Source organism: Mytilus galloprovincialis, chromosome 14, assembly GCF_965363235.1.
Source record: "Mytilus galloprovincialis chromosome 14, xbMytGall1.hap1.1, whole genome shotgun sequence".
In the NCBI taxonomy this organism is placed as follows: Eukaryota; Metazoa; Mollusca; class Bivalvia; order Mytilida; family Mytilidae; genus Mytilus; species Mytilus galloprovincialis.
In genome coordinates this window covers 62586047-62612319 of record NC_134851.1, presented here as the reverse complement: position 1 = coordinate 62612319, position 26273 = coordinate 62586047, and the positions used below count along the sequence as shown (strand labels likewise).

The 26273-nt window shown below is 31.5% G+C and overlaps 1 protein-coding gene across 6 annotated transcripts in view; it reads right to left on the bottom strand.

Moving 5' to 3' along the window:
- Positions 1-13154: 13154 nt before the first annotated feature.
- Positions 13155-26273, bottom strand: part of LOC143058951 (mitogen-activated protein kinase kinase kinase 2-like) — a 54303-nt gene continuing 41184 nt past the window's right edge. For 5 of the 6 annotated variants that reach the window (XM_076232425.1, XM_076232424.1, XM_076232430.1 and 2 more), the window contains exons 9-16: positions 25464-25546; positions 24316-24615; positions 23239-23256; positions 21847-21995; positions 20405-20530; positions 19773-19902; positions 19165-19339; positions 13155-18028 (exon numbers count right to left, since the gene is read on the bottom strand). In XM_076232425.1, coding sequence (XP_076088540.1) covers positions 17791-18028; positions 19165-19339; positions 19773-19902; positions 20405-20530; positions 21847-21995; positions 23239-23256; positions 24316-24615; positions 25464-25546 — 1219 coding nt within the window. In that variant the 3' untranslated portion in view covers positions 13155-17790. The remainder of the gene's footprint in view (positions 18029-19164; positions 19340-19772; positions 19903-20404; positions 20531-21846; positions 21996-23238; positions 23257-24315; positions 24616-25463; positions 25547-26273) is intronic. The other variant, XM_076232429.1, reaches the window with a different exon arrangement.

The window sequence follows — 26273 nt, the reverse complement described above, 5'->3', positions numbered from 1 at the left end:
ATGTGCATATTAAACAATGGACAAAGATAAATTCATGACATAATTGTGTTTTGGTGATGGTGATGTGTTTGTAGATCTTACTTTACTGAACATTCTTGTTGCTACAATTATCTTTATCTATAATGAACTTGGCCCAGTGATTACAGTGGAAAATATTTTCTAAAAATTTACAAAAATTTATAAAAAATGCTAAGAATTAACTATAAAGGGCAATAACTCCTTAAGGGGTCAATTGACAATTTTGGTCATTTGACTTATTTGTAGATCTTACTTTGCTGAACATTATTGCTGTTTACAGTTTATCTCTATCTATTATAATATTCAAGATAATAACCAAAAACTGCAAAATTTCCTTAAAATTACTAATTCAGGGGCAGCAACCCAACAACAGGATGTCTGTTTTGTCTGAAAATATCAGGACAGATAGATCTTGACCTGATAGACAATTTAACCCTGTCAGATTTTCTCTAAATGCTTCGGTTTTTGAGTTATAAGCCAAAAACTGCATTTTACCCCTATGTTCTATTTTTAGCCGTGGCAGCCATTTTGATTGGATGGCCGGGTCACCGGACACATTTTTGTTCAATTAGATACCCCAAAGATGATTGTGGCCAAGTTTGGATTACTTTGGCCCAGTAGTTTCATAGGAGAAGATTTTTGTAAAAGATTTCTAAGATTTACGAAAAATGGTTAAAAATTGACTATAAAGGTCAATAACTCCTAAAGGGGTCAATTGACCATTTTGGTCAGGTTGACTTATTTGTAAATCTAACTTTGCTAAACATTATGCTGTTTACAGTTTATCTCTATCTATAATAATATTCAAGAAAATAACCAAAAACAGCAAAAATTCCCTAAAATTACCAATTCAGGGGCAGCAACCCAACAACAGGTTGTCGGATTCATCTGAAAATTCGTGGGCAGAAAGATCTTGACCTGATAAACAATTTTACACCGTGTCAAATTTGCTCTAAATGCTTTGGTTTTTGAGTTATAAGCCAAAAACTGCATTTTACCCCTATGCTCTATTTTTAGCCATGGCGGCCAAAGCCGGCCATCTTGGTTGGTTGGGCGGGTCACGCCACACATTTTTTAAACTAGATACCCCAATGATGATTGTGGCCAAGTTTGGTTTAATTTGGCCCAGTAGTTTCAAAGGAGAAGATTTTTGTAAAAGATTACTAAGATTTACGAAAAAATGGTTAAAATTTGAATACAAAGGGCAATAACTCCTAAAGGGGTCAACTGACCTTTCGTTCGTGTTGACGTATTTGTAAATCTTACTTTGCTGAACATTATTGCTGTTTACAGTTTATCTCTATCTATAATAATATTCAAGATAATAACCAAAAACAGCAAAATTTTCTTACAAATACCAATTCAGGGGCAGCAACCCAACAACAGTTTTTCCGATTCATCTGAAAATTTGAGGACAGATAGATCTTGACCTGATAAACACTTTTAACCTTGTCAGATTTGCTCTAAATGCTTTGTTTTTTGAGTTATAAGCCAAAAACTGTATTTTACCACTATGTTCTATTTTTAGCCATGGCGGTCATCTTGGTTGGTTGGCCGGGTCACGCCAAACATTTTTTAAACTAGATACCCCAAAGATGATTGTGGCCAAGTTTGGATTAATTTGGCCCAGTAGTTTCAGAGGAGAAGATTTTTGTAAAAGATTTCTAAGATTTACGAAAAATGGTTAAAAATTGACTATAAAGGTCAATAACTCCTAAAGGGGTCAACTGACCATTTTGGTCATGTTGACTTATTTGTAAATCTAACTTTGCTGAACATTATTGCTTTTTACAGTTTATCTCTATCTATAATAATATTCAAGATAATGACCAAAAACAGCAAAAAATCCCTAAAATTACCAATTCAGGGGCAGCAACCCAACAACGGGTTGTCGGATTCATCTGAAAATTTGTAAGCAGAAAGATCTTGACCTGATAAACAAGAGTATTCCTGTCAGATTTGCTCTAAATGCTTTGGTTTTTGAGTTATAAGCCAAAAACTGCATTTTACCCCTATGTTCTATTTTTAGCCATGGCGGCCATCTTGGTTGGTTGGCCGGGTCACGCCACCAATTTTTTAAACAAGATACCCCAATGATGATTGTGGCCAAGTTTGGTTTAATTTGGCCCAGTAGTTTCAGAGAAGATTTTTGTAAAAGTTAACGACGACGGACGACTACGACGACGGACGACGGACGCCAAGTGATGGGAAAAGCTCACTTGGCCCTTCGGGCCAGGTGAGCTAATAAAAATACGTATGTCGAATAGCACTATGTCAAAACCAAAATTAAACCAATTTGTTGAATTAAACAGCTTGGCCTGGAGTTAAACTTATAAACCCTTTATATCCCGATTTTTTTCGTGTATGAATTTTGTTATATCAATTCCTTACCAATGATTAAATCTTTGAGAGAGAGATACCAGTCAGGAATAACCAACGACTGAAAAAAGTCTTTTGATATTTTGAAAAAATTTATTACTATGCTTTGTAAACATTTACCCTTAAATGTTAATGCAAATTAATGAACACAGGAGCCTATAATTCGGTGGTTGTCGTTTGTGTATGTGTAAAATATTTGTTTTTCGTTTCTTTGTTTGTTCATAGGCCGTTAGTTTCTCGTTTGTATAGTTTTATATTGTCATTTATGGGACTTTTAAAGCTGACTTTGCGGTATGGGCTTTGTTCATTGTTAAAGGCAGTACGGTGACCTATAGTTGATAATTTTTGTGTCATTCAGTCTCTTCTTGATAGTTGTCTTATTAGCAATGATACCCCATCTTCTTGTTTATAGGCTTAAATTATATCATCCACAATTGTTTTGCATTTATTTGTTATTCATTTATTCTGTTAATCATTAACATCAAACTAACTATGTTAAACTTTGTGAGTGTCGCACTCGGTGATAGAATTGGTCTTGTGACACCTAACATTCGAACATAAATGACCATGGTACTAGGAGCCAGCTGAAGACCGCCGCCGATTGCGGGAGTTTCTCGCTAGATTGAAGACCCATTGGTGGCCTTCGGCTGTTGTCTGCTCTATGGTCGGGTAATTGTCGCTTTGACACATTCCCAATTTCCTTTCTAATTTTAGGAGTATATTCTTTGATGGTTAAGATGAAGAGATATTTGTGTATATTTTCTTTAATCATAAAAAAAAACCCTATGCAGCAACGCATTCCATGTTGCCTGATATGTCCCGACACTATTTCAGTATTTCGACAGTTAAACGTGTAGATTGTCCAATTCGGCTGTTAAAGAATTTAAAAGATTAAGATGCATATATCATTTATGAAAATTATTCACATACTACATTGTACTAGATAATATTATACAATTACTGTCTTTTGATGAGGTAAATATGCGGTTTTATTGACTTTTGAAAAACTGATATTCACTGAGGCCGACGGCCGAAGTGAATATCAGTTTTTCAAAAGTCAATTAAACCCCATATTTACCGAAACAAAAGACAGTAATTGTTTTATTCCATATTCCGAGAAAAGAAAATATATTTAATGACAAACATATACCAAAACTAATTTTACACGAAACATTTTACCATAACGTTGCATGTAAAAGCGCGTGACGTTTAGCGCGGTGAATAACACTTTCTCAGGTGAATATGCCTTTTTATTCAAAATGCAATTCATATAGAGAAACCTACTAAAATAATACCAATATAGAATAATAAATAATATTTTCTTAAATGATTTATCAAAATATTTGAAAAACAGATCTGCCATAATCAAAGGTTTGAATGTCAATTGACCATTTCAGAATCTAATGCATCCTGGGTAATAATATCAAAAGTGTACACCAAAACGTCGTGATTGGTTAAAAATGTCAGAAAAATGGAAATTTAACCAATGATGTGACGTTATTTTCATTTTAGGGTACTTACAGTGAAATAAACCATAGTCATTTAGATTCTGAAACGGTCAATTGTTTTATATGGTTTTTAATTTTTATCTAGCAAGCATGTCCCCTAGACTTGTTTGTTTGTTATACATAACTATTGGTTCAACAATAACACTAACCCACATTCTTTGACAAACTGCAATGAATGCTTATTAATTTACGTTTTTTGATTGAGTTAAGCCTGTCAATTGATATTTTATCGTGTGTTTTTCTATGTTGTGATGTTATGCTATTGTTCCAGAAAAAGGGAGAAGGTTTGGTACCATTAAAACGTTTAATCCCGCTGCAAATGTTTGCACCTGTCCTAAGTCAGGAATCTGATGTACAGTAGTTGTTGTTTGTTTATGTAATTTATACGTGTTTCTCGTTATTCGTTTTTTTATATATATTAGACCGTTGGTATTCCCGTTTGTATGGTTTTACACTAGTAATTTTTCGGCTCTTTATAGCTTGCTGTTCGGTGTGAGCCAAGGCTCCGTATTGAAGGCCGTACATTGACCTATAATGGTTTACTTTTTTAAATTGTTATTTGGATGGAGAGTTGTCTCATTGGCACTCAGACCACATCTTCCTATATCTATTATATTTCATATACCTCATTTTACGTATATATGGATTATATTTAGTAAATAAAATTACAGGAATATTTTATATGCTGCAATATTTCAGTAAGATCAATAAATAAAGCATCTGTTATGTTTGTTTTTTTAATATTTTATCGTTATTCAATCTTCATGTAACTACAATTAAATCTCATTTTTTCATGCTTGGTTGTTGCGTGGGAGATCTAACAAGATTCCATTAGAGTTCATGTAAGTTGTCAAAATTTGAATCACATAAGCAACACGACGGGTGCCGCATGTGGAGCAGGATCTGCTTACCCTTCCGGAGCACCTGAGATCACCCCTAGTTTTTGGTGGGGTTCGTGTTGTTTATTCTTTAGTTTTCTATGTTGTGTCATGTGTACTATTGTTTTTCTGTTTGTCTTTTTCATTTTTGGCCATGGCGTTGTCAGTTTGTTTTAGATTTGTGAGTTTGACTGTCCCTTTGGTATCTTTCGTCCCTCTTTGAATAAGGTCACGCAAAATATATTGCGTGCGATAATAAACTATTGTATGGGCTCGATATGAATTTTGTTTGCTCAATGCGCACAAATTATTATTTTGTGTGCTTGATATGAAACTATTCTGGGCTTAGATAAATATTTTTGCTCTAAATGTAAACATTTTGTGAGCACAAATTTTGTGGAGTTTGAATGTGGTAGTGCTGTCAAATGTCTTCAGTTCAGAGAGATGCACCAGTCATAAACGGTTTTATAGGGTTTCATTATGACACGAGGTTATATTTCAGGAAAATGATCTCACTTTTCGCAAAATATCATCATTATGTATAGTTTATAATTTTAATCGACACCTGAAACGATATTCCGGAAGCTTTATTGTTATATATAATACATTCTTTTTAAAATAAACATAAAGATTCCAATAACAAAGTTCCATTTTACAGAAATACATTATTGCTAAATTAAATTGCAGTGGTTTTTTTTAAAGTTGTAAATTGGATAAAAATTCTTAAATTTCGAAATTTTATTATAAGTTTTATCATATATTTAAGAGTAGATACAGTAGTTTTGAATATTTGATAAATGGCTTGCTGTTTAATCCATATCGCGCAACTTTGATTCGCACACTTTACCATACCCTTTATCACACCCCATTTTTTACATTTTTTTTTTTCATTTTTACACCGGTTTAATCTTTTCAAGTTTCTGGAAGAAATATTTTTCCTCAAAATGGGTCCTAAATTTTAAATGAACAGTCATTCGAGCGTGACGCAATTTATTGAATGACGTCATTGTTTGGCAAGTGTCGTCAAAAACGTCGAGTTTTCATATTTTCTGGCACACTGAATGCAACTATAAAAGTTACAGAGCAAATTTGAGTTTCGTCTGCATAAAAGATGCAAATTATACATAGTGGAAATAATCTATATGTTATTCAATTGGAATTGTTAATATGTATAAATAATACACTATTTATTACGCTTGATAATTGACAATCAAAACGGTAGGTTGCTTCATAGCTAAATAAATTCCATAATGTAATAATAAAACTAGATGCACCGAAGCCCTAATGATTTAAGGCTTAATTAAACATGAATTCGTACTGTAGTTTTACTGTAGATGACATTGATGTGTGTACGCGCACCATAGATAACAGCCTTCAAGTTCGCCATTTCAGAATCTAATGCATACTGGGTAATATTTTCAAAAGTGTACACCAAAACGTCGTGATTGATTAATAATGTCATAAACAATGGACATTTGACCAATGACGTAAAGTTATTTTCATTTTGGGGAACGAACAATTAAATTACCCATAGTCCTTTAGATTCTGAAACGGTCAATTGTTTATTTATTCAATTACCGTTAACAGCAGGAATCAGCCAAACATTGACAAAATCCTTTATCGTATAGTTAGTAAATTAATTGTAGGCTTATCTATTTATATGCAAACGAAATAGCATCTTCCGCTATTTATACAATATCATATGATATGTTAACGGGAAGGGTAAGCAGATAATGCTCCACTATAGCCGCACACAAAAAATAATGTGTTCTTTCCATGTGACGTCATCATGCATAGTCGTTTTCTTTTTCAGCAAATCACATGAGGTAATTCAGTGGAAAGTAAGAAAATTAGACGTCATAATCGAATTCTGACCAATGGATAATGCAGATCAAACGAATCACAGGTTGATAAAATAAAAGTAATCAGGTCAAGAAAGGGATAAATCGACTAGGAATTTGAAGTTTGTCCTGTAATTAATAATTATTTTCACATTTAGTCCATCTTGTATAAATCTCAATAAGAATGTTCGTAATAATTTCTGAATTTACAGTACTCCTTATCCCCTTCTTTTTTAAAACACCAAACAGATAGTAAACCATTTTTTTTATCTATTCCGACATTGGACTCGGACTTCTTTTAAATTGAGTTTTACTGTGCGTACTCTTAATTGGCTAGAGGTATAGGGAGAGTTTGGAAATCTCACACAAAATGTTTAACCAAGCCACATGTTTGCGCATGTCCCAAGTCAGGAGCCTCTAGCCTTTGTTAGTCTTGTATATTTTTTTATATTTGTTCATTTATGTTTTTGAGTTTAGTATGACACCCATTTTCACTGAACTAGTACACATTTGTATTTAGGGGCCAGATGAGGCCTACATCCCGTTGCTAGATTGTCTCGCTGCATTAGAGACCTTTTGGTGACCTTTGGCTGTTATCTGCTCTATAGTCGAGTTGTTGTCTCTTTGACATATTCCCCCATTACCATTCTCAATTTTAATTTTAAATAGTAAAATTCACAGGTCAGACAATGACATGACAAAAATCATTCATCAAAACACAACATAGACAAGAGTGCACAAGCTGAAATGTCTATCCTTATTACTTATAATTGATACTATGTTGATAGTCTTATATATAGTTGACCTATTGCATAAAGTATTAGAAAATAAGACCAAAACTCAAACACTTAACATTAACCACTGAAACCATGAAAATTAGATCATGGACGGATGACATCTGCCAGCTTGACACCTAACAATCATTTTATGTATACACCAAATATAGTAGACCTACAATGTATTGCATAAACAGTATATGAAAATCAGAACAAAACACAACAAGAGGCTGTCTGAGCGACAGCAAACTGGATTTATTAACATTTATTTGTGTCCTGACATTTTTAAATATCACAAGATATAAGAACCATAACTGCTGAACAGTGAACGTGAAAATCGTCAATATCAAATTTGACCTCAATTTTGTCATCAGTAACTACATATTAAAATTTAAAAAGCTTTGGTTGAATGGTTCATGAGTAAATGCAACAACCTGACTAGAAACACCATTTTTCAATCTTTCAAGAACCATAACTCCTGAACCGTTAAAGTCAAAATCGTCAGTATTGAACTTGACCTCCAATTTGTTGTCAGTAACAACATATTAAAATTTAAAAAAACTTGGGTTGAACGTTTCTTGAGTTAATGCACGGACAACATTTGACCGTACATCTCCAAATCAACAACCGACATTTTTGTCACAAGATTTACTATAACCACTGAACCATGAAAATGAGGTCACGGTTAGGTGACACCTGCTAGTTGGACATTTACACCTTACAGTCCTTCCATACACTGAATATCGAATATACTAGAAATATTGTTCAAAGTATCTGAGACATGGACTTGACCACCAAAACTGAACCGTGTTCACTGATTCGTGAAATGTGGTTGAGGTCAAGTGAAATTTGTCTGACGCACGTTAGGACCTTGCAAGGTACAGATATACCAAAAATAGTTATCCTATAACTCATAAGAGAGAAACTAACATTACAAATCAAAGGGCTTGTAGGCACTGAATGGTAAAGTTTGCTTTAATTTATCAGTGGGAAGTAAAATTTAATATTACACTGGTTTAAGCTGATTTAACAGCAAATCTAGACAAAGGAAGATACTTCCAACTTTCAAATTGAGATGACTTTAATAATGACATAATTTATAATTGTAGAGCAGACATTAGATTCCTGCACCTTGCAAAAGTTATGTAATTTCCTTGTGTCTTGAATATCTGGGCATATATTACATCAATAAATTTCTGGAAATGTTCAGGGATATGATGTATAGAATGTTATGATCAATGCACTATATTTTGTGTATCAAAAAGGTAGTAACAAGTCTTGGAAGATTTAGATATCAATTCAGTCTAATGAGTTTTTGATTGCATTTCATGCAATCTTTACCTAAAAAAACTAAACTCTTTTCAAGTAGAGCCATGAAAATGAGGTATAGGACAGCACATGTGACAGACAGAAAATTCGTAACATGAGGCATATATATACAAAGTATAAACCATCCAGGTCTTCCACCTTCTAAAATATAAAGCTTATAACGAGTAAGCTAATGACGCCACTGCCGCAGGATCATTATCCATAGGTCAAGCTTTCAGCTACAAAAATTAAAGACTATGCAAGGAGAATCAGATACTGCGACAATTGTGTTGACAAGATTATTGTTATAACAATTGCAACATTTTTCGTCATAAATATATTATCTGCCTACATGATTGATAATTGTTGTACCAAGTCAGGAAAATAGCCATTGCTATATTATAGTTCCTTCGTGTGTGTGTTACATTTTAATGTTGTGTTCTGTTTTGTCAAAGTTCTACTCTTATATTTGATGCGTTTTCCTCAGTTTTAGTTTGTATCCCTGATTTGCTTTTTTCCCAATCAATTTATGAATTTCGAACAGCCATATATTACTGTTGTTTTTATTGCTTACAAGCTGTTATGACAGTGGAAAATTTTCTAGTTTTCTCAACACAAAACAACAGACTACTCACCAGGTGAAAAGAAAGATTCTTCAGTTGTGACCTTTCATCCTCAACTTTAGGTCAAGGATATTTATTTATTAAATAATAGTACAGTGATTTGTCACATGATTAAGGTGTGATAGTCACATGACATATCTATATATATATAATAAGTGTGGTCATATGACAAATGTAGCATATAAAATTGTGGATCACATGATACAGCTTCTGTGAAAAGAAAACATACAAAAGGCAAAAAATAAATGATCTTATGACTCGAAACAAGGTTTTGTTTTTATGCAATAATAAATTGTTAAAATTGTTTATACATTTTGTTGCAAAATATCATTTGGTTTCAACACATTAAAGGAAGACCTTCTGATAATAAAAGAAGAATTTATAAAATCTGAAAACATTTAGGTTCCACAGACAGACACACAATTCAATCCATGTGGCTTTGGAGTAAACAAATAACCTGAATTGTCACATGTCCACAAACATGATACAAAACAAATGATAATCCCATGTGACTTTTTTCATACAAAATCACATGATTAAAATTAACTAAAGGAAAAAAATCAAGAATATGTCTGCACTAACGTTTTCTATGTTCAAAGGACCTTGAAATGTGGGTCAAAACTCTAATTTGGCATTAAAATTAGAAAGATCATATCATATGGAACATGCGTACTAAGTTTCAAGTTGATTGGATTTTAACTTCATCAACAGGTACATTGACCAACAACTTTAACCTGAAGCGATTAAAACCTTAACATAAAGCAGGACAGATGGAAGAACAGAGAGTCAACAAATGGACGACAAGACAGAAAAACAAAATGCCCCTAGGAAGGGCATCAAGAATATTAATCTTACTAAAATATAACTTTTTTGAATTCAAAGTAGAACATACTAATTGATTTTTTCCTGGTATGAATGAACCATAGCAAACATGATATTTCAGGTTTCAATTTTTTTTATTTTGACAGGTACATTAAAATCTTAGTTTCACCACTTGAAAAAAATATGATAAAGTCCGAAAATTGCAGTTACTTAGAAATCACATTTTAACCATTAATTGGAAGAGAAAAATTATAGTAAAGTCCAATCAAAATTGCAGTTTCATTGGAATCCCATTTTTACCATTGATGGAAAGAAAACAATTATGATCTAGTCCAATCAAAATTGCAGTTACATAGAAATCCCATGTTTACCATTGATGGAAAGAGATAAATTATGATACAGTCCAATCAAAATTGTAGTAACAAAAGCTTTTTATTTACCAATTCTGAATTGATAGAAAGTAACAGACTTTGACCAGCTGACCTCACCATTGCACTATTGTAGTACCAGCACTTTAATGTAATGAAATCATTTTACAAATAGAAGTAGTACCAAAAAATGTTCACAGTATCAGTCAATTTCTGATATAAGAAAAATTATTTACTGTAGTAACTTTCTTTTCAAAAAAGTTAACATTTATGTACAATATCATCTTTTAACAATCACAATATACATTTATTTTAATAAAAAAAAATTAAACTGATGTAAATATAGATATGAGTGTATATATATGATAAATATATTCTATTCTTCGAGCTGATTTCCTAAAGCTTGAAGAGTAACACTTTGGTTGGATTGCTTGCTTTGTTTGTATGAACGTTAGCTCGATCATTGAAATTAATATAAAAAAGAAGATGTGGTATGATTGCCAATGAGACAACTGTCCACAAGAGACCAATATGACACAGACATTAACAATTAAGATTGACATCTGCAAACAATATAGACAGGAATAGTTAAACCTGTATCTATTATATTTAAATTTGATTGAATGTATCTTACAGTTTCTTACCTCCTATAGATTTATAGAGATATGATTGGTTAAAGGACGTCATGTGATGACTATGTATATTTGATATTAAGTGTGTCCAAAAATAATTAAGTATAGGGTTAGTTTTCATACATGGTTCGTTACCACATGGTATTAGAAGAGAATTTCTTCATTTCAAAACAAAAAAGATGCCACAACCCTTTATAAAAACAACACAGTGTTGAGGAAAAATCTAAAAGGAATCAATAGACAAAGAAATTGATGATGAAAGGTTGAAATAAGTCCATAAAACATAAGGCTAACAAGTTGTTGGCATAGCGGAGTTACTTCCCTTTTAAAACAAAAAAAAAAGAAATTGGAAAGGATTCAACAGACGAAGAAATTGATGATACATCATAAAATAAATTTAAAGCTAAATAGTTGCTATTTTTCGCATTTTTTCTTTGTATAGACAAATGGAAGAAGGATCTCAATACTAAGTATATAAAAGACTTGACCAATTTGATAGGTCACTAGTCAAAATACCACATGTGAAGATAGTAGGTAAGATATATTCTTTGCACGGTGTGCTAGTGATATATAAGGGGTCAGTAAATTCCATATAGGGATTCAAACTTCATTCTCACCCCACATGAAATTTACTGACCCCATATATATCTTGTTAGGTCACCATAAAACTAATAACATACAAACAAAGGAAGCAAGTTTATCAAAGTCTTACTCTACATGCATTAGGAAATTAGCTCTAAACCATGAAATATGATTTTATTTACAAATTCATTAAAAAAAAAAGCTTTCTATAAAAATATAGAAACATACATATGACAGACAGCAGTGGTAGCAGAACATTTTATAATTGTTGAACACAATACAGTACATGAATATTCATCAGGCCAGACAAGACAATCATGAATATTCATTAGGCCAGAAAACGAACACAAGACAATCATGAATATTCATCAGGTCATACAACATTAGTTCTAATCTTGATTTGAAATTGGTTTGTTTAATTTGTTGTCAATTTGTTTTTGGAGGAGGGGTAGGAGGTGTTATATTTAAAACACTTATCTTTAAAAATTTAAATATAATAGGAGTTATAGGCAGGTCCAAACTGAAAATGAAGAAATACATTTGATATTTTTCTTTGGTCTCTTGTAATTTTTAATATTTATTTTGCTATTTAGGTTTTGAAAACATGTTTCAGGTATCAAAAGATATTGCAGGGAGATATCACTTTTGAAATTTCTTTACTTTGTATGTGTATTCACAGAAATGAATACTGAAATTTGACATATTTACAATGTCTCATATTCTTATGTATATTTTCTACTTGTGAAAGTCCTGAAAATCAATTTGTCTGCAGTGACTGAAAATTTCCCAAGGGTTATTAAATTTTCATAGCTTTTTTAAATGGTAAATTATGCAATCAAATTGATATGCTTTTAATAAATAGTGAAGAATCTCTAGTTTTTAGCAAATTTTGTTATTTTTTATAATTTAGATTATTTTAGCAGGAAACATATTGATATTCATCATGTTCATGGAAATTAAATGTGGTTGTACAATATGTACAGTGGTGTTTATATGTATTGTCTATCTATTGAAGGCAGTAAATTTTTTTATTCAGATAACATTTACATGTAATTGACAATATTTCAAATAATTCCTGTTAAACGTTTAAAGCGAATTTGGTTTAGATTAATTTTTATTGTTAAATGTAACCATGGTAACCACAGACTGTATTTGATCAACACTTAATTTTTTATCGAAATCATACATTTTTCCTTTGATCTTTTTTTGTGATAATTTTTCATATCATGCTACTCGCTTGAGATAGAAAATTATCGCTAGAAACTAAGGAAGCATGTGGCATTGCTAATGAAATTGACAACGTCGTCATAGGTAAAATAGCAATAAACAGATTATCATTGGTCATGTCAACTGGATTGCCATTCTCACTTTCTCCATACCGGCTCAAGTGAAAAAATCAATCTCGTTGAGATGATCAGCGATAATCTATAATTATCTAAAATATAATGAAAACTTTGTATCAAATCTGAAATACAGCTAAGTTATACATTTTTTTAGGAAAATATTTGGGGAAGTGGCCAGCACTTATGGCGCAGCATTTATTTCTTAAAAAAATATTGTTTTTGTTGGTACCTTTAAAAGAAATTCCATACAATATGATAGAGCCACTTATGTGGGTTTGGCTTTGATATAAAACCCATTGTAAAACATTAAACAGTTCAAAAAAGTTATCAAAGCTACCCGAATTATAATTTAAGTACACTCGTTTCGTCTACATAAGACTCTTCAGTGACACTCACATCAAAATATCTATGAAGCCAGACAAGTACAAAGTTAAAGAGCATTGATGATCTAAAATTCCAAAACGTTGTGCCAAATACGGCTACGGTAATCTATGCCTTGGATAAGAAAATCCTAAATTTTTCAAAAAGCCTATATTCACTGTAGTTCATGTTGTATATAAATTGAGAAATTGCCTCTTACAAACCGGGATAAATAACTCATACTTTGTCATGAACGTAAGCACTATACAAACATATGATACAGTATTAACAAACAAATAGACAATATTTGTACAAAATGTCAACAAAAAACAAACAAAATTATCATTTAACAAATCACAGAATAAGTACAGTAACAAACTCAAGTCTTCTACAAAAAATATTTGTTTTTGTTCATATAATAACAAACTCTTTTAATGTCTAGGGGAGGATCCAGCCATTTTAAAAAAGGGGTTCCCAACCCAGGACAAAAGGGGGTTCCAACTATATGTCCCCATTCAAATGCATTGATCGGCAAAAAAAAGGGGGGTTCCAACCCCCTGTAACCCCCCCCCCTTGGATCCGCCAATGAGGTCATTACAAAAGTTTCGTTTCTCAGGTTTCTCTTCCTATCTTTATTATTCTGAAATATACATACTGTATATTCAGAAATTACATTAATTATTGAGATTTTGTCATTTTAGACTTAAAAGGTATTTTAATTTTTACGAATTTGAGAAAAATCCTGTTTAACATGTTTAATGCATATATAAAATGTTTCAAAATGCAATTTTAAATTATTGCGTATACAACTCTGTCGCATTTTTCGTAATAATAAAAACCTTGCATTAATTTCTGAATTGATAGTAAAACTAAACAGATATGATTTAATATATTGCCAATGACGACAAACCAAAAAAGAAATGTTTCCTTCATTAACATGATTAAATATAACAGACACATTAAAACTGCAGAAATAAAAATACATTTCTAAAACACCGATTTGGGAAAAAAAACTGACATTGCACATGTTGGAAAAGAATTTTGGCATCTTGTGCATTTTATTAAAAAAATATTCACATTATTTTATTTGAATAATGATATATATATTTCTACTGAAAACATATATTTAGAATAACATTTCTCCATTTTAAGCCCGTCTTAGAAACGTGAGAAACAAACCATGGTAAATAACCTTACATAATAGTCTATTTGCTTATACTTAGATTTCTACAAGATGTTTTCCTTAGCAGGGAAAATGCTTCTATTTTAAAGCTTACAGAAAAGGCAAATTTATTGATGCCTTTGTTAATCTTGTATGATTTTTAAATTTATTTCATTTACATGTTTCTGAGTTAAGTATGTTTAGTGTGACTTCCTTTCCAACTGAAATAGTACACATTTCTTCCTTTCCAACTGAAATAGTACACATTTCTTCCTTTCCCACTGAAATAGTACACATTTCTTCCTTTCCCACTGAAATAGTACACATTTCTTCCTTTCCCACTGAAAAAATACACATTTGTGTTTAGGGTTCATTGTTGGACATGGGACTGTTTTCTGCGGGGTTTTTTCTGCTCGGGTTGTTGTCTCATTGACACATTCCCCATTTCCATTCTCAATTTTATCATATAATAACATGTAATCTTCATCAAGCTAACCACTTTCAATATCAACAGTTTTATCCCATTCAATGTATCATGCTTTCCAATTAGCCATTTCAGAAATTTTTGCATCCTTGGTAATATTTTCAAAAGTGTACACCAAAACGTCCTGATTGGTTAAAAATGTCATAAACAATGGAAATTTAACCAATGACGTGAAGTTATTTTCATTTTGGGGTACGAACAATGAAACTACCCATGATGCTCTAGATTCTGAAACAGCCAATTGCAGTAGACCATTTTTTCCAGTAAAGAAGCAGTCTATGATTAACAAAGGGGAACAACTTGTGCTAAAGGTGTGTTATAACATAATCAAATTGGTAATGGGCAAAAAAACTATTATTGAAAATATCATTCTAAAAATGTATAATAAATTCAACTAAAACAAATGTACAAATGTCTTGTTACCTTAAGGTGGTACCTAACACTACAGGGAGTAAAAATCAGCTAAACGTTTTAATCACATTGTATATTGTTAAGGAAATATTCAGCTTCTCGATGATCAAAATCAGTGTTTGTCAAACTGTTATATTACAAATGAAATCTTTCTTATAAAGTGGTTGGTCATGTTGGTTCAAATTAAAAAAAAATATATATTTTTGTCAAAGGATCAATTAAAACATTTTGTCAAAATTTTATGAAAAATAAACGAGCCAAATTAATATAAGTCAAGGTGTTGGGTACCACCTGAAGTAAAATCATCTTTCTTTGCAAAAGAGCTGTTATTCATCAATATTCTGGCTAACAATTGTCATAAATCTAGCCTTGATTTTCATATATGCATAATTACATGTTAAAATGCGTGTCTTTGAGGTTTAGCCTCTCCAGCCATCTGAATAGGCTTTTCAAAATGTTAGTTTGGCCTGTTATGTGAATGTTTTTATGAAAGAAATGCTTATTTCCATGTTAATTTTAGAACTATGAAAACAGAAAAATGCACCTTTCAGCCTCATGTTCATACCTTGTATCTGGATTACAAATTTGAGAGGAAAAATGCTTTTAAAATGTTTTTTATTAAAGAAAATGCTATTGAAAATCTCAAAAAATAATCTTTCATGATCTGAATTTGCAATATTGCAGTGAATTGAGAGCAATTTTCTGACTTTTTTTAAATGGAAATGTTTTTGAAAATCTCAAAAAATAATCTTTGAAGATTTGAATTTGCAATATTACAGTGAATTAACAAAGCAATTTATGTTTTCTATGATCTTGATATGTTTAAGTGAAGATCATTAAGGTTTTGAGGTAATTAATTAAAAGCTGGCATAGCAATCACCTTTATTCAAAATAACACATTGGTTGCATGCTATATACCGAGGCTTCATTGATTGTTGCTTACTTAATGTGGTTAATTTCATTTAAAATTTTAATAAAATATCCTGGTAAAATCAAAGTCAGATGATTATACTAAATTCAATTAGACTATCTGTGTTTTGAGGAATTGCAAGAAAACAAGCCCCCTCCCCCTTTCCATTGTTATTTGATATTTTTGGATGTATTTAAGAAAAGCAATTATCTCCTTTAATTTTAACAAATTCTATCCTTCAATTTTTTTCTCTTACTGAAAGAAAAAAATTTGCCTACCTACTCTTACTGAAAAATCAAGTTTTCTCTATATAACCTATTCTTACTGAAAAATCAAGTTCCTTCGTATAACCTATTCTCCATTCATATCTTTATTTATGGCATGTTCTATCACCATTATCATCTGGTGCCTTAAAACTAGTACCTTTTTTTATAAGTAGTATACTTTTTTCTGTTCAATAAAATAACAAAATATAACCATTATTTCAAAGTGTGGTAAAATTATTATTCTTAAATACACTTTTGAAAAACAGCGCTTTAGTTACTGTAAATTCAGAAATTATTGAGTGCATTTGTTATTGCAATTTTGTCATTTTAGACTTAAATGCAATTTTATTTTTTTACGATTTTGAGAAAGATCCTGTTGAACTCATATAAAATATATATGAGAGTTTAAAATTTTGCTTTTACAACTTTGTCCCATTTTCAGCAATAATTTAAACCTCGCAATAATTTCTGAATTTACAGTAATTATAACTTATTAACTTTCCATTTCAACTTTGATCTTGTAGCTATAGTTTTTGATTTCAGTCATGGTGTTCTATTATACTCTTCTTTTAAATAATCTGTTCTTTAAAATATGTTTTCAAATCCTTTATTTCTAGATTACTAAGTTGATCATCATACATTCTTCAACTCAACACAACACAACTTGTTCACTTAGAAACTAATAGTTACGAACATATCCATATTACAAAAGGTTGTTTTTTTTCAGATGAGTTTTGAATGTTGAAATACTTCAAGTAATCATTTTGTATCTTTCTTTTGAAAACTTTGACAGATTTGTAAACATTTCATATCTTTCTTTTCCAAACTTTCACAGACTTGTATAATATCTTTTCTCAACTTCCAAAATGTTTTATAGATTCTATGTAGTTTTATTTATACATAGGTCTACAATGGAAATTTCTAAATTGTCTAAGTACACTGGCCTATCGTTTTGTACAAAGCAACCTCAATGTGGACGACACAAACAATTTTCATTGCGATTATCTCCCTTGACAACACAAACAATTTACATTGTGGTTATCTCCCTTGTTCAAATCAATCTGAAAGACTTTTGATGGTTTTGTTCGATATTTGTCATTAATTTGATAAACATATAGATCACGTCGGCCCACTGACCACAAATCTATGCCGTAATAAGTCTTCTGCAGTTGGCCGATCTTTAACGTTTTTCTTAAAAGTCAAGGACAGTAATAGTACACATTCTTTTGACGTGTTACTAGGGAGTTTATATTGAGGATGATCTTCTGTGGCGATTTTATAAATGGCTGCCATCGATTCATAATCTGCATAAGGAGGTCTTTGAGTTAACATTTCTACTATAGTACAACCTAAACTCCTGGAAAAATATAGAGATAATAGTGAAAATTGGTGTTACAGTTAAAATAATAAAACATGCAAACCAAGAGTTTAAATGCTCAGGCATTGTAATAAAGATTGACACCTAAACTCAATGGGAGTAACAGTTTGTTTACTATATAAATTTTAATTACAATGGTTGAGCAAACATTGATACAAACAAAGCAAACAAGCCAAACAAATCTTTGACTTGCTAGCATTATTGTAAGAGCTGTAGATGTATGCACATAATAATGATAATTGGTATTAAATATAATGCCCACCAGAAAATTGCTGTGCCATGAGCGCATGATACACCTGTCACTTTTTCAGAGAATAAAGTTCCATAACTCCTTAATGGTGTATCACAAATTCATAATTCATGCAAATTGTCACTTTTTCAGAGAATAAAGTTCCATAACTCCTTAATGGTGTATCACAAATTCATAATTCATGCAAATTGTTTATTGCCTTTTTGATTTTCATTAAAACTGTAGCCACTTATTGTCAATACTATCATATAGTCTTTTTTTATGTTGTTTAATTCTTTGGAGTGGTCGTACCATAGAAAGTTAGCCTTGAGACTTTTGACTATGAGAGGTTGTGTTTGATACAACTAGTTGTATAACCTATGATATAGCTAGGGGCCAGCTGAAGGACGCCTCCGGGTGTGAGAATTTCTCGTTGCATTGAAGACCTGTTGGTGACCTTCTGCTGTTGTCTGCTCTATGGTCGGGTTGTTGTCTCTTTGGCACATTCCCCATTTCCATTCTCTTTTTAAAAATATCTGGCACTTTTAATTTCAATTTGAATATTGTGTTTTTTCCCTAAGCTCTTGGTTATTTTTCATTGTTGGGTTGTTGAAAGAATCATTGATGAATGTCCAATATCTTTAATTCATTTTGTTACATGTAAAAAATCTTTTTCTTTGTGTTAGTTAGTGAAAAACACTGCTTACATTCATTTGACTGTCTTGTTCTTTTCTATAAAATATGGCTTCTTTCAAATACTCAAGTTTATTGGATAATTTGACATTTAGATTTTTAGGCATGTTCCCATAAAAATGAGAAAATAGTATGCTGTGATTCATGAATTTTGTGCTTCCATTAAACTTTATGTTCAAGAAAAATAATTTACCAAATGTCAGCTTTTCTGCCGTATCCCTCTCCATTGATAACTTCTGGAGCCATCCAGTATGGAGTACCTACAACAGTTTTAAGTCCTGCTATGCTACAAATTGTCTGTAAACGTTTAGAAGAACCAAAATCTCCTAATTTAACATTGCCTTCACTGTCACGTAAAATATTAGCAGCTAAAAAGAAAAACAGAATATCATTCTAATAACTGTCATGAAATTAATATAGCATAACAAAGCATTTCTATTTATAACTTTCAAATTTGTTTATATCTTTTGTTGTTTTTTCTTTTTTGCCGAGTTTTGTGACAGTTATTTTTCTTCCTTTTTTTTTATCATTGAAAATGTTTTGTCTACACATTTATTCAAATATTAAGACAGGTACTAAAATATATGAAGCACTAGAGGTATTCTTTTGAGAGTTGATTTTTTGTTTGCCTCTTTTTTTTCTTTTTAAATGGCAGATTTGTCCATCTTCAACTTCTATTCTTTTTATCATACCATAATATACTAATTCGAAAGTTTATTAAACGTTCCTTAACATATGCACTAAACAAATCCAGCATCAGGAATGCATACCAATGACGTCTGTATATCTTTTCTTAATTACCTTTAATATCTCGATGAACAATAACATTTTTGTGAAGAAAGGCCAGCCCTTCTAACACTTGGCGAGTATATTTGCGACAAACCCCTTCGGTTAATGCCCCATATTTGTTAAGTAAATCTTTCAATGAACCCTGAAAAGATAAAAATCCACTTAATATCCACATTACGAAAACAAAAATGTAAATAAAATAAAAGCTAAACAATGTTCACTCTTTTACTCCACATGTGGCTTTTGCCTATAATACTATTTTTAAAGAAATGTATATAAGTCTTTTTCAACATCTTTAAACATGCATTGTCTCATTGGCACTCACAGCACATCTTCCTATATCTATATATGCAGAAGATAAAATGTCTGGCCTTTAAAAGTTACTTTACAGTATACATTTTGCCCATTGTTGAAGTAAGATAAATTCATTGGCATTATCTTATTTTCATATTGTCAATTTAGTAGGAACCCTAATATTCCTTATATAAATCCTGAGCTAATTCTGAATAGTTGATTGAAGATTTATCATTGTCTATGCATTCAGGTGTTAATGAAGTAATCATAGATCAGCTGAATATAACGACTGAAATATCGAGTAAGTTTAGTGTCATCTAATGTTAATATCAACGATTATATATACTCACCCCAGATAAGTATTCCATGAATATAGATAAGCTAGTTTTACCCTGTTGACAACCAAAATAAGATACAATTCTCTCGTGTTGGAAATTCCGTAATAATTGTATTTCATTCTCCAACGCTCGCACTTCCTAAAAATACAAACACACTGTCATACTGTAGATTCAATATTATCATTAGTTGGTTACTAATTTACGTGGGAAGAGGTCAACCACAAATTCAAAGAGGGTGGTAAAGGGTTATTTTCATGCAACGTGTTTTGCCATTTTTATTTCACATGCAGCCGTGAAAAAGGTTCGTTATTCATCGTGTTTCGTGAAATCGGTAAAAAGATCAACGTGCAAGACATTTTTAATTGTTCGTTCATCGTGAAATGGCAATTTTATTTTGCGTTCTTCCGTGCAGATACCCCCCTTTACGCCCCTCTTCAAATGTTCAACAAAATATAATTTTTCTATAAACTTTGTATGCAGAGATGGCAAAACCATGAAATGAAATATCCATGAAAATGTAAATATTACTCAATCCACGGAACTGGATACCCATGAAAAAATATATGAATCAACAGTATTTAAAGTTTCATGATTCTATGGATGCAATTATGATTTGATTGGTCCTCTTGTTTTTGAATGGGACTTTTAATAGCTTTGCTCATTGTTGAAGACTGTATGGTGACCTATAGTTGTTTATGTCTGTTTCATTTTGGTCTTTTGTGGATAGTTGTCTCATTGGCAATCATACCACATCTTCTTTTTTATATTTTAATTCAATATGAACTTTCATAGGCTGCACTGAAATCTTTTTCCACTACTAGTACAAAGACTAAATTTCAATTATTTTTCTTTTGTGTCAAAACAAAATTTTGCAAAAATATACAAGTCCAATTAAAATAGGAGAAGTGACTACTACTCTGTTAGGCACTGATCTGCTTAAAATCGGACTAGTGGCTAATGGTGCAGATTGGTTTCCATGAGCAGCAAAACAGGAACAAATTGTGGTGTAGGATCTGCCAGCTCTTGCAGCAAACCTGAGATATATCCCTATTTTTTTTCATTGGATTCATGTTGCTAATTCTTTCAATCAAAACTAGAAGGGAAATTTTCTTAATGTGCATTGTACTTAGGTCCCTTACAATTGTATTTGATGAATTTTTCCATGGTGCTTCCAAGGGACCTGATGTTCAGTAATTGCTGTTTGTTGATGTGGTTCATAAGTGTTTCGTGCTTCTTGTTTAATATAGATTAGACCGTTGGTTTTCCAGGCCATTTGAATGGTTGAATACTAGTCATTTTAGAGGCCCTTTATAGCTTGCCCTTTAGTGTGAGCCAAAGCTCCTTGTTGAAGACCATACATTAATCTATAAAAATTGTATTTTACAAATAGTGACTTGGATGGAGAGTTGTCTCATTGGCATTCATACCACATCTTCTTACTTATCTATACTTACTTTAGAAGCTTCAGCATTCATGCTTGTAAGAGTGACTTGTTTAACTGCCAGTTCTCGACCTGTATCCCTGTCATAACAAAGGTATACTTCTCCAAAAGCTCCACTGCCTAACAGTTTACCCATCTGCCAGTTTACTGGAGCACGGGGAGCTGAAATAAATAATAAATGATTTTTGTTTTATTTATTTCAAATTTTACTATTATAATATCACTGTATACATACTGAAGAAAAAACTCCCAAAATTTGATTATCATTATTAGAGCTTTTATTAAGTCTTCTTTTCAACCACTTTCATTAACAAAGAGTTTTTTTTCTGTTTTGGGTCTAAATATTTTATTTCTATTATATTTTTGAAAATAAAGCTATTGATGTATGATGTTTTTAACATCATTTCATAGAATTTCTTCATAAGCAAAATGTATTTATTTTAAAAGCTGCTCTAAGTAAAACACAAACAAGTATACTAAATCAACATTGACACACAATTGATGTTTAGCAGGTGTAGAGCTCTTCCTTGTTTAGTATAAGAGTGGTTTTAAAGTTTGCTTCCAAAGTTTGTTCAAGATAAACTCAAGTGTTGCAGATAAATTGGACACTTCCTGACCACAATATTGGTAGTGTTGAAGTACAGAATACTGGAGTTAATTAGAAAAAAATATTGAACTGTTAATTCAGAGTAATTAAGAGATTTTGATTAATGAAAATAATGTGAGTTGAGTAGCGCATTAATAACTCCCATTCTGATATCTGAAACATCTATCTGTATGCATATTTACCTAAAACCATAATCGTTAATCTCGCAAATGTGTTCATTGTTCAAAAATCAAAATAATTTCTGAATTTAGTTTTTGGATGTTCTAGTTGCAATGCATAAACAAATGTTGAACACACTTATTGTAAGCAGCTTTTTAAATTTAGATTAACTTGGAGTACAAGTATATTCATGCAAGTTAATTTTCTAAAATTTTAATTTTTAAAAATTTGGAATATTTAAAGAAAATATGTCACAGCCTAAACATCTGTATACATTGAACACATGATTAAGATTAGAAATCGTCTTGAAAATTAAGAATCTTTAATTATATAAAAAAAGTCAAGCCCTTAATGTAAAATGATTACTGATAAATACGTCACAAAGAACCAAAGAACGTCTAAAGAGTGAGTTCAGTGAACAAAATAACATCATTTGCATGCATGATAAAAACTGAATACAAAATGTTCCAAGTTAGGATTAAATTTTAAATGTCATGTGTTCATCCCACATACATGTGTGTACATAAATATGTGTGTCCAATACACATTATTGATAGTTATACCATTAACTACACAGCACACAACATAATTACAATTAAATTAGAGTACATTTATAATGGGATAAATAATTATACATACGCTTGTCCGGTGTAAGACCTTAAACAGTTGGCATCAAAATTTATATAAAATTTGTTTTCATCAAAGTTTTTTTCAGTTTCAGGCTAACAAATTTCTCATTTGTTAATTTATCTTTCAATCTATAAATTATTTTATCTGACAAAAACGTTGATCAATATAAGAAGAAAAAATCACTACACATACACACACATAATAACAAAAAGCAAGGAACAGCTGTTATTGCCTTTCTTCACCTCAAAGTCACATTGAGGTCTTAAACACCACAACTCTCACCTTACTGCAAGTTCAAGATAGCCCTTAGAACCTGATTAGAAAAAAAGGTTTTCTAAATTTCTATCCCGCTACATCTTCATTGAAAAAAAACTGTATGGTGTACTTAAAAAAAATGGAAAATGTGTCCATTGGACACAGATGATGCCCCCTTGCATATAACTGTATAAAAGGAATCACCCTATATTTTGATGATCAATGCTTTTAAATATTTAGGAAACATATGGTAGGAGCCCTTCCCTTTCCCCTTTTAGCCTGGGGCCTGGGTTGGGACCATTTGAAAAAATAGGTATCTACCCTGTTCTAGTCCTATAAAGCCAGTTTAATGTGTTTTTTTATATCTTTGTAATTAGTACCTTTAGTCATGATAGGTGATCAATCTCCTTTTTGTAGGACCTTTAATTGTAATAAGATTCATCACAAAATTGTCTGGATGAACCGTCTAGTATGATGCTTAATTTTTGAAGAAAACAACCAGGTCATTGTAAACAAGAATGTGTCCCTAGTACACAGATGCCCAATCCACAATATCATTTTCTATGTTCAGTGGACCATGAAAATGGTGTAAAAACTCTAATTTGGCATTCAAATTAGAAATATCATATCATAAGGAACATGTATACGAAGTTTCAAGTTGATTGGACTTTAACTTCATCAAAAACTACCATGACCAAAAACTTGACAAACGGACGCACAGACCACAAAATATAATGCCTATAAATGGTGCATAAAAAATCATGAAAATTATGGCAAATATATTTTTAAAATACAAAAATGTTTTACTTTTTACAAATTTTCTTTACTTACATTTAGAGAAGGCTAAATCTGATACAGGATTGAACACAGGGCTATCTATATCACTATTTCTCTTTAGACTGAGTCGGCCCTCCGGAGAGTCCATGTCCGGATCGGGAGGGAATCCACTGCTGCTACTACTATTGCTGAGAGCACCGGAACTCCCACGGGATAAAAGTGTGCTCCCCAACTCAGGCCGTCTCTGTACTATATTACTGGCACGTGGGAATGTTCTGTGGCCTTCAATGTCATGAGTGTTATGTGTATTTACATTGTAATTCCGTGGAAACGTATCAAACCATACTTTGCCATCTAAAAAAAAAAAAACATTATAAAATTCTTATGTCTCATGCAATATGAAATGTAATTGCACTTTTGATTGAATAAGGTTGGAAATCAGTTAATGACATTAGCAATAACTTGCAAAATAGCAGGCTACCTCTTCTGCAATTTTAAAATGTTTTGTAGAGAATAATTTACTCCAATCAAGCTTTCGTTGGCAATAACTTTCAAAATAGCAGGCTACCTCTTCTGCAATTTTAAAATGTTTTGTTTAGAATAATTTACTCCAATCAACCTTTCATTGGCAATAACTTTCAAAATAGCAGGCTACCTCTTCTGCAATTTTAAAATGTTTTGTTTAGAATAATTTACTCCAATTAACCTTTCATTGGCAATAACTTTCAAAATAGCAGGCTACCTCTTCTGCAATTTTAAGATGTTTTGTTTAAAATAATTTACTCCAATCAACCTTTCATAGTGTGCGTATTGTTATTCGTTTACTTTTCTACATTGGCTAGAGGTATAGGGGAGGGTTGAGATTTCATCAACATGTTTAACCCCGCCGCATTTTTGCTCCTGTTCCAAGTCAGGAGCCTCTGGCCTTTGTTAGTCTTGTATTATTTTAATTTTAGTTTCTTGTGTACAATTTGGAAATTAGTATGGCATTCATTATCACTGAGGCATTCATTATCACTGAACTAGTATATATTTGTTTAGGGGCCAGCTGAAGGACGCCTCCGGGTGCGGTAATTTCTCGCTGCATTGAAGACCTGTTGGTGACCTTTTGCTATTGTCTTCTCTATGGTTGGGTTGTTGTCTTTTTGACACATTCCTATTTCCATTCTCAATTTTATCACAAATAACATCTTACAACATACCCCCTGTTTCATCTTTGGATGATGCATCAGTTAATACACTTCTCCGTGAACCAGCTCTTATTCTAAATGGGTATGTGTCACCACTGTAAAAAAAAAAGTATGTATATTTTTCATTTATCTATAAATTTTCCACAAAATACCATCTGACATAGGATATCACATAATTTGTTTAATATGGTACCTAACACTACAGGGAGATAACTCTGTAAAATCAGCTAAACGCTTTAATTACGTTGTGTTTTTAAGGGAATAATAAGCTTCTCAACGATCAAAAGTAGTTTGTCAAACTCCTATATAACAACTGTAATTTTTCTGATAAAATGGTTGGTTCAAATGTTTTGAAATTTTTTATATTTTTGTCAAATTAATTTTAGTGAAAGTGTTGGGTACCACCTTAATATACTTTAAAGAATATATCAATGCAAAGAATATATCAATGCAAGCAACAAAAAAATCTTTTTTTTTTCTTTTTTTGTCTGGTGTTGACTGATGCATAAATATCTAAATAAAATTCACAATTTTCTTTTCTTTTAAAATCTTTCAGATTCAAACAAAATCAAGTCAATTGCAAAATTCCAAGATATTTTTTTTTTTGCCATGGCCATGATGTATTCCATCCTTCTCTTTGAGATATTCTATTATCAGATCCCTTTTATAAATGATTTTTTATGAACAGTTTGATAGTAAATAATTTAATTTAATTTAATTCTTTATTTATTTAAAGAGGATTGCCAACAGCCAGAGGCTACGCGTGGATCTCCTCAACATAGATATATACAGATTCACAATTATCAAAGTTTTGAATACAAA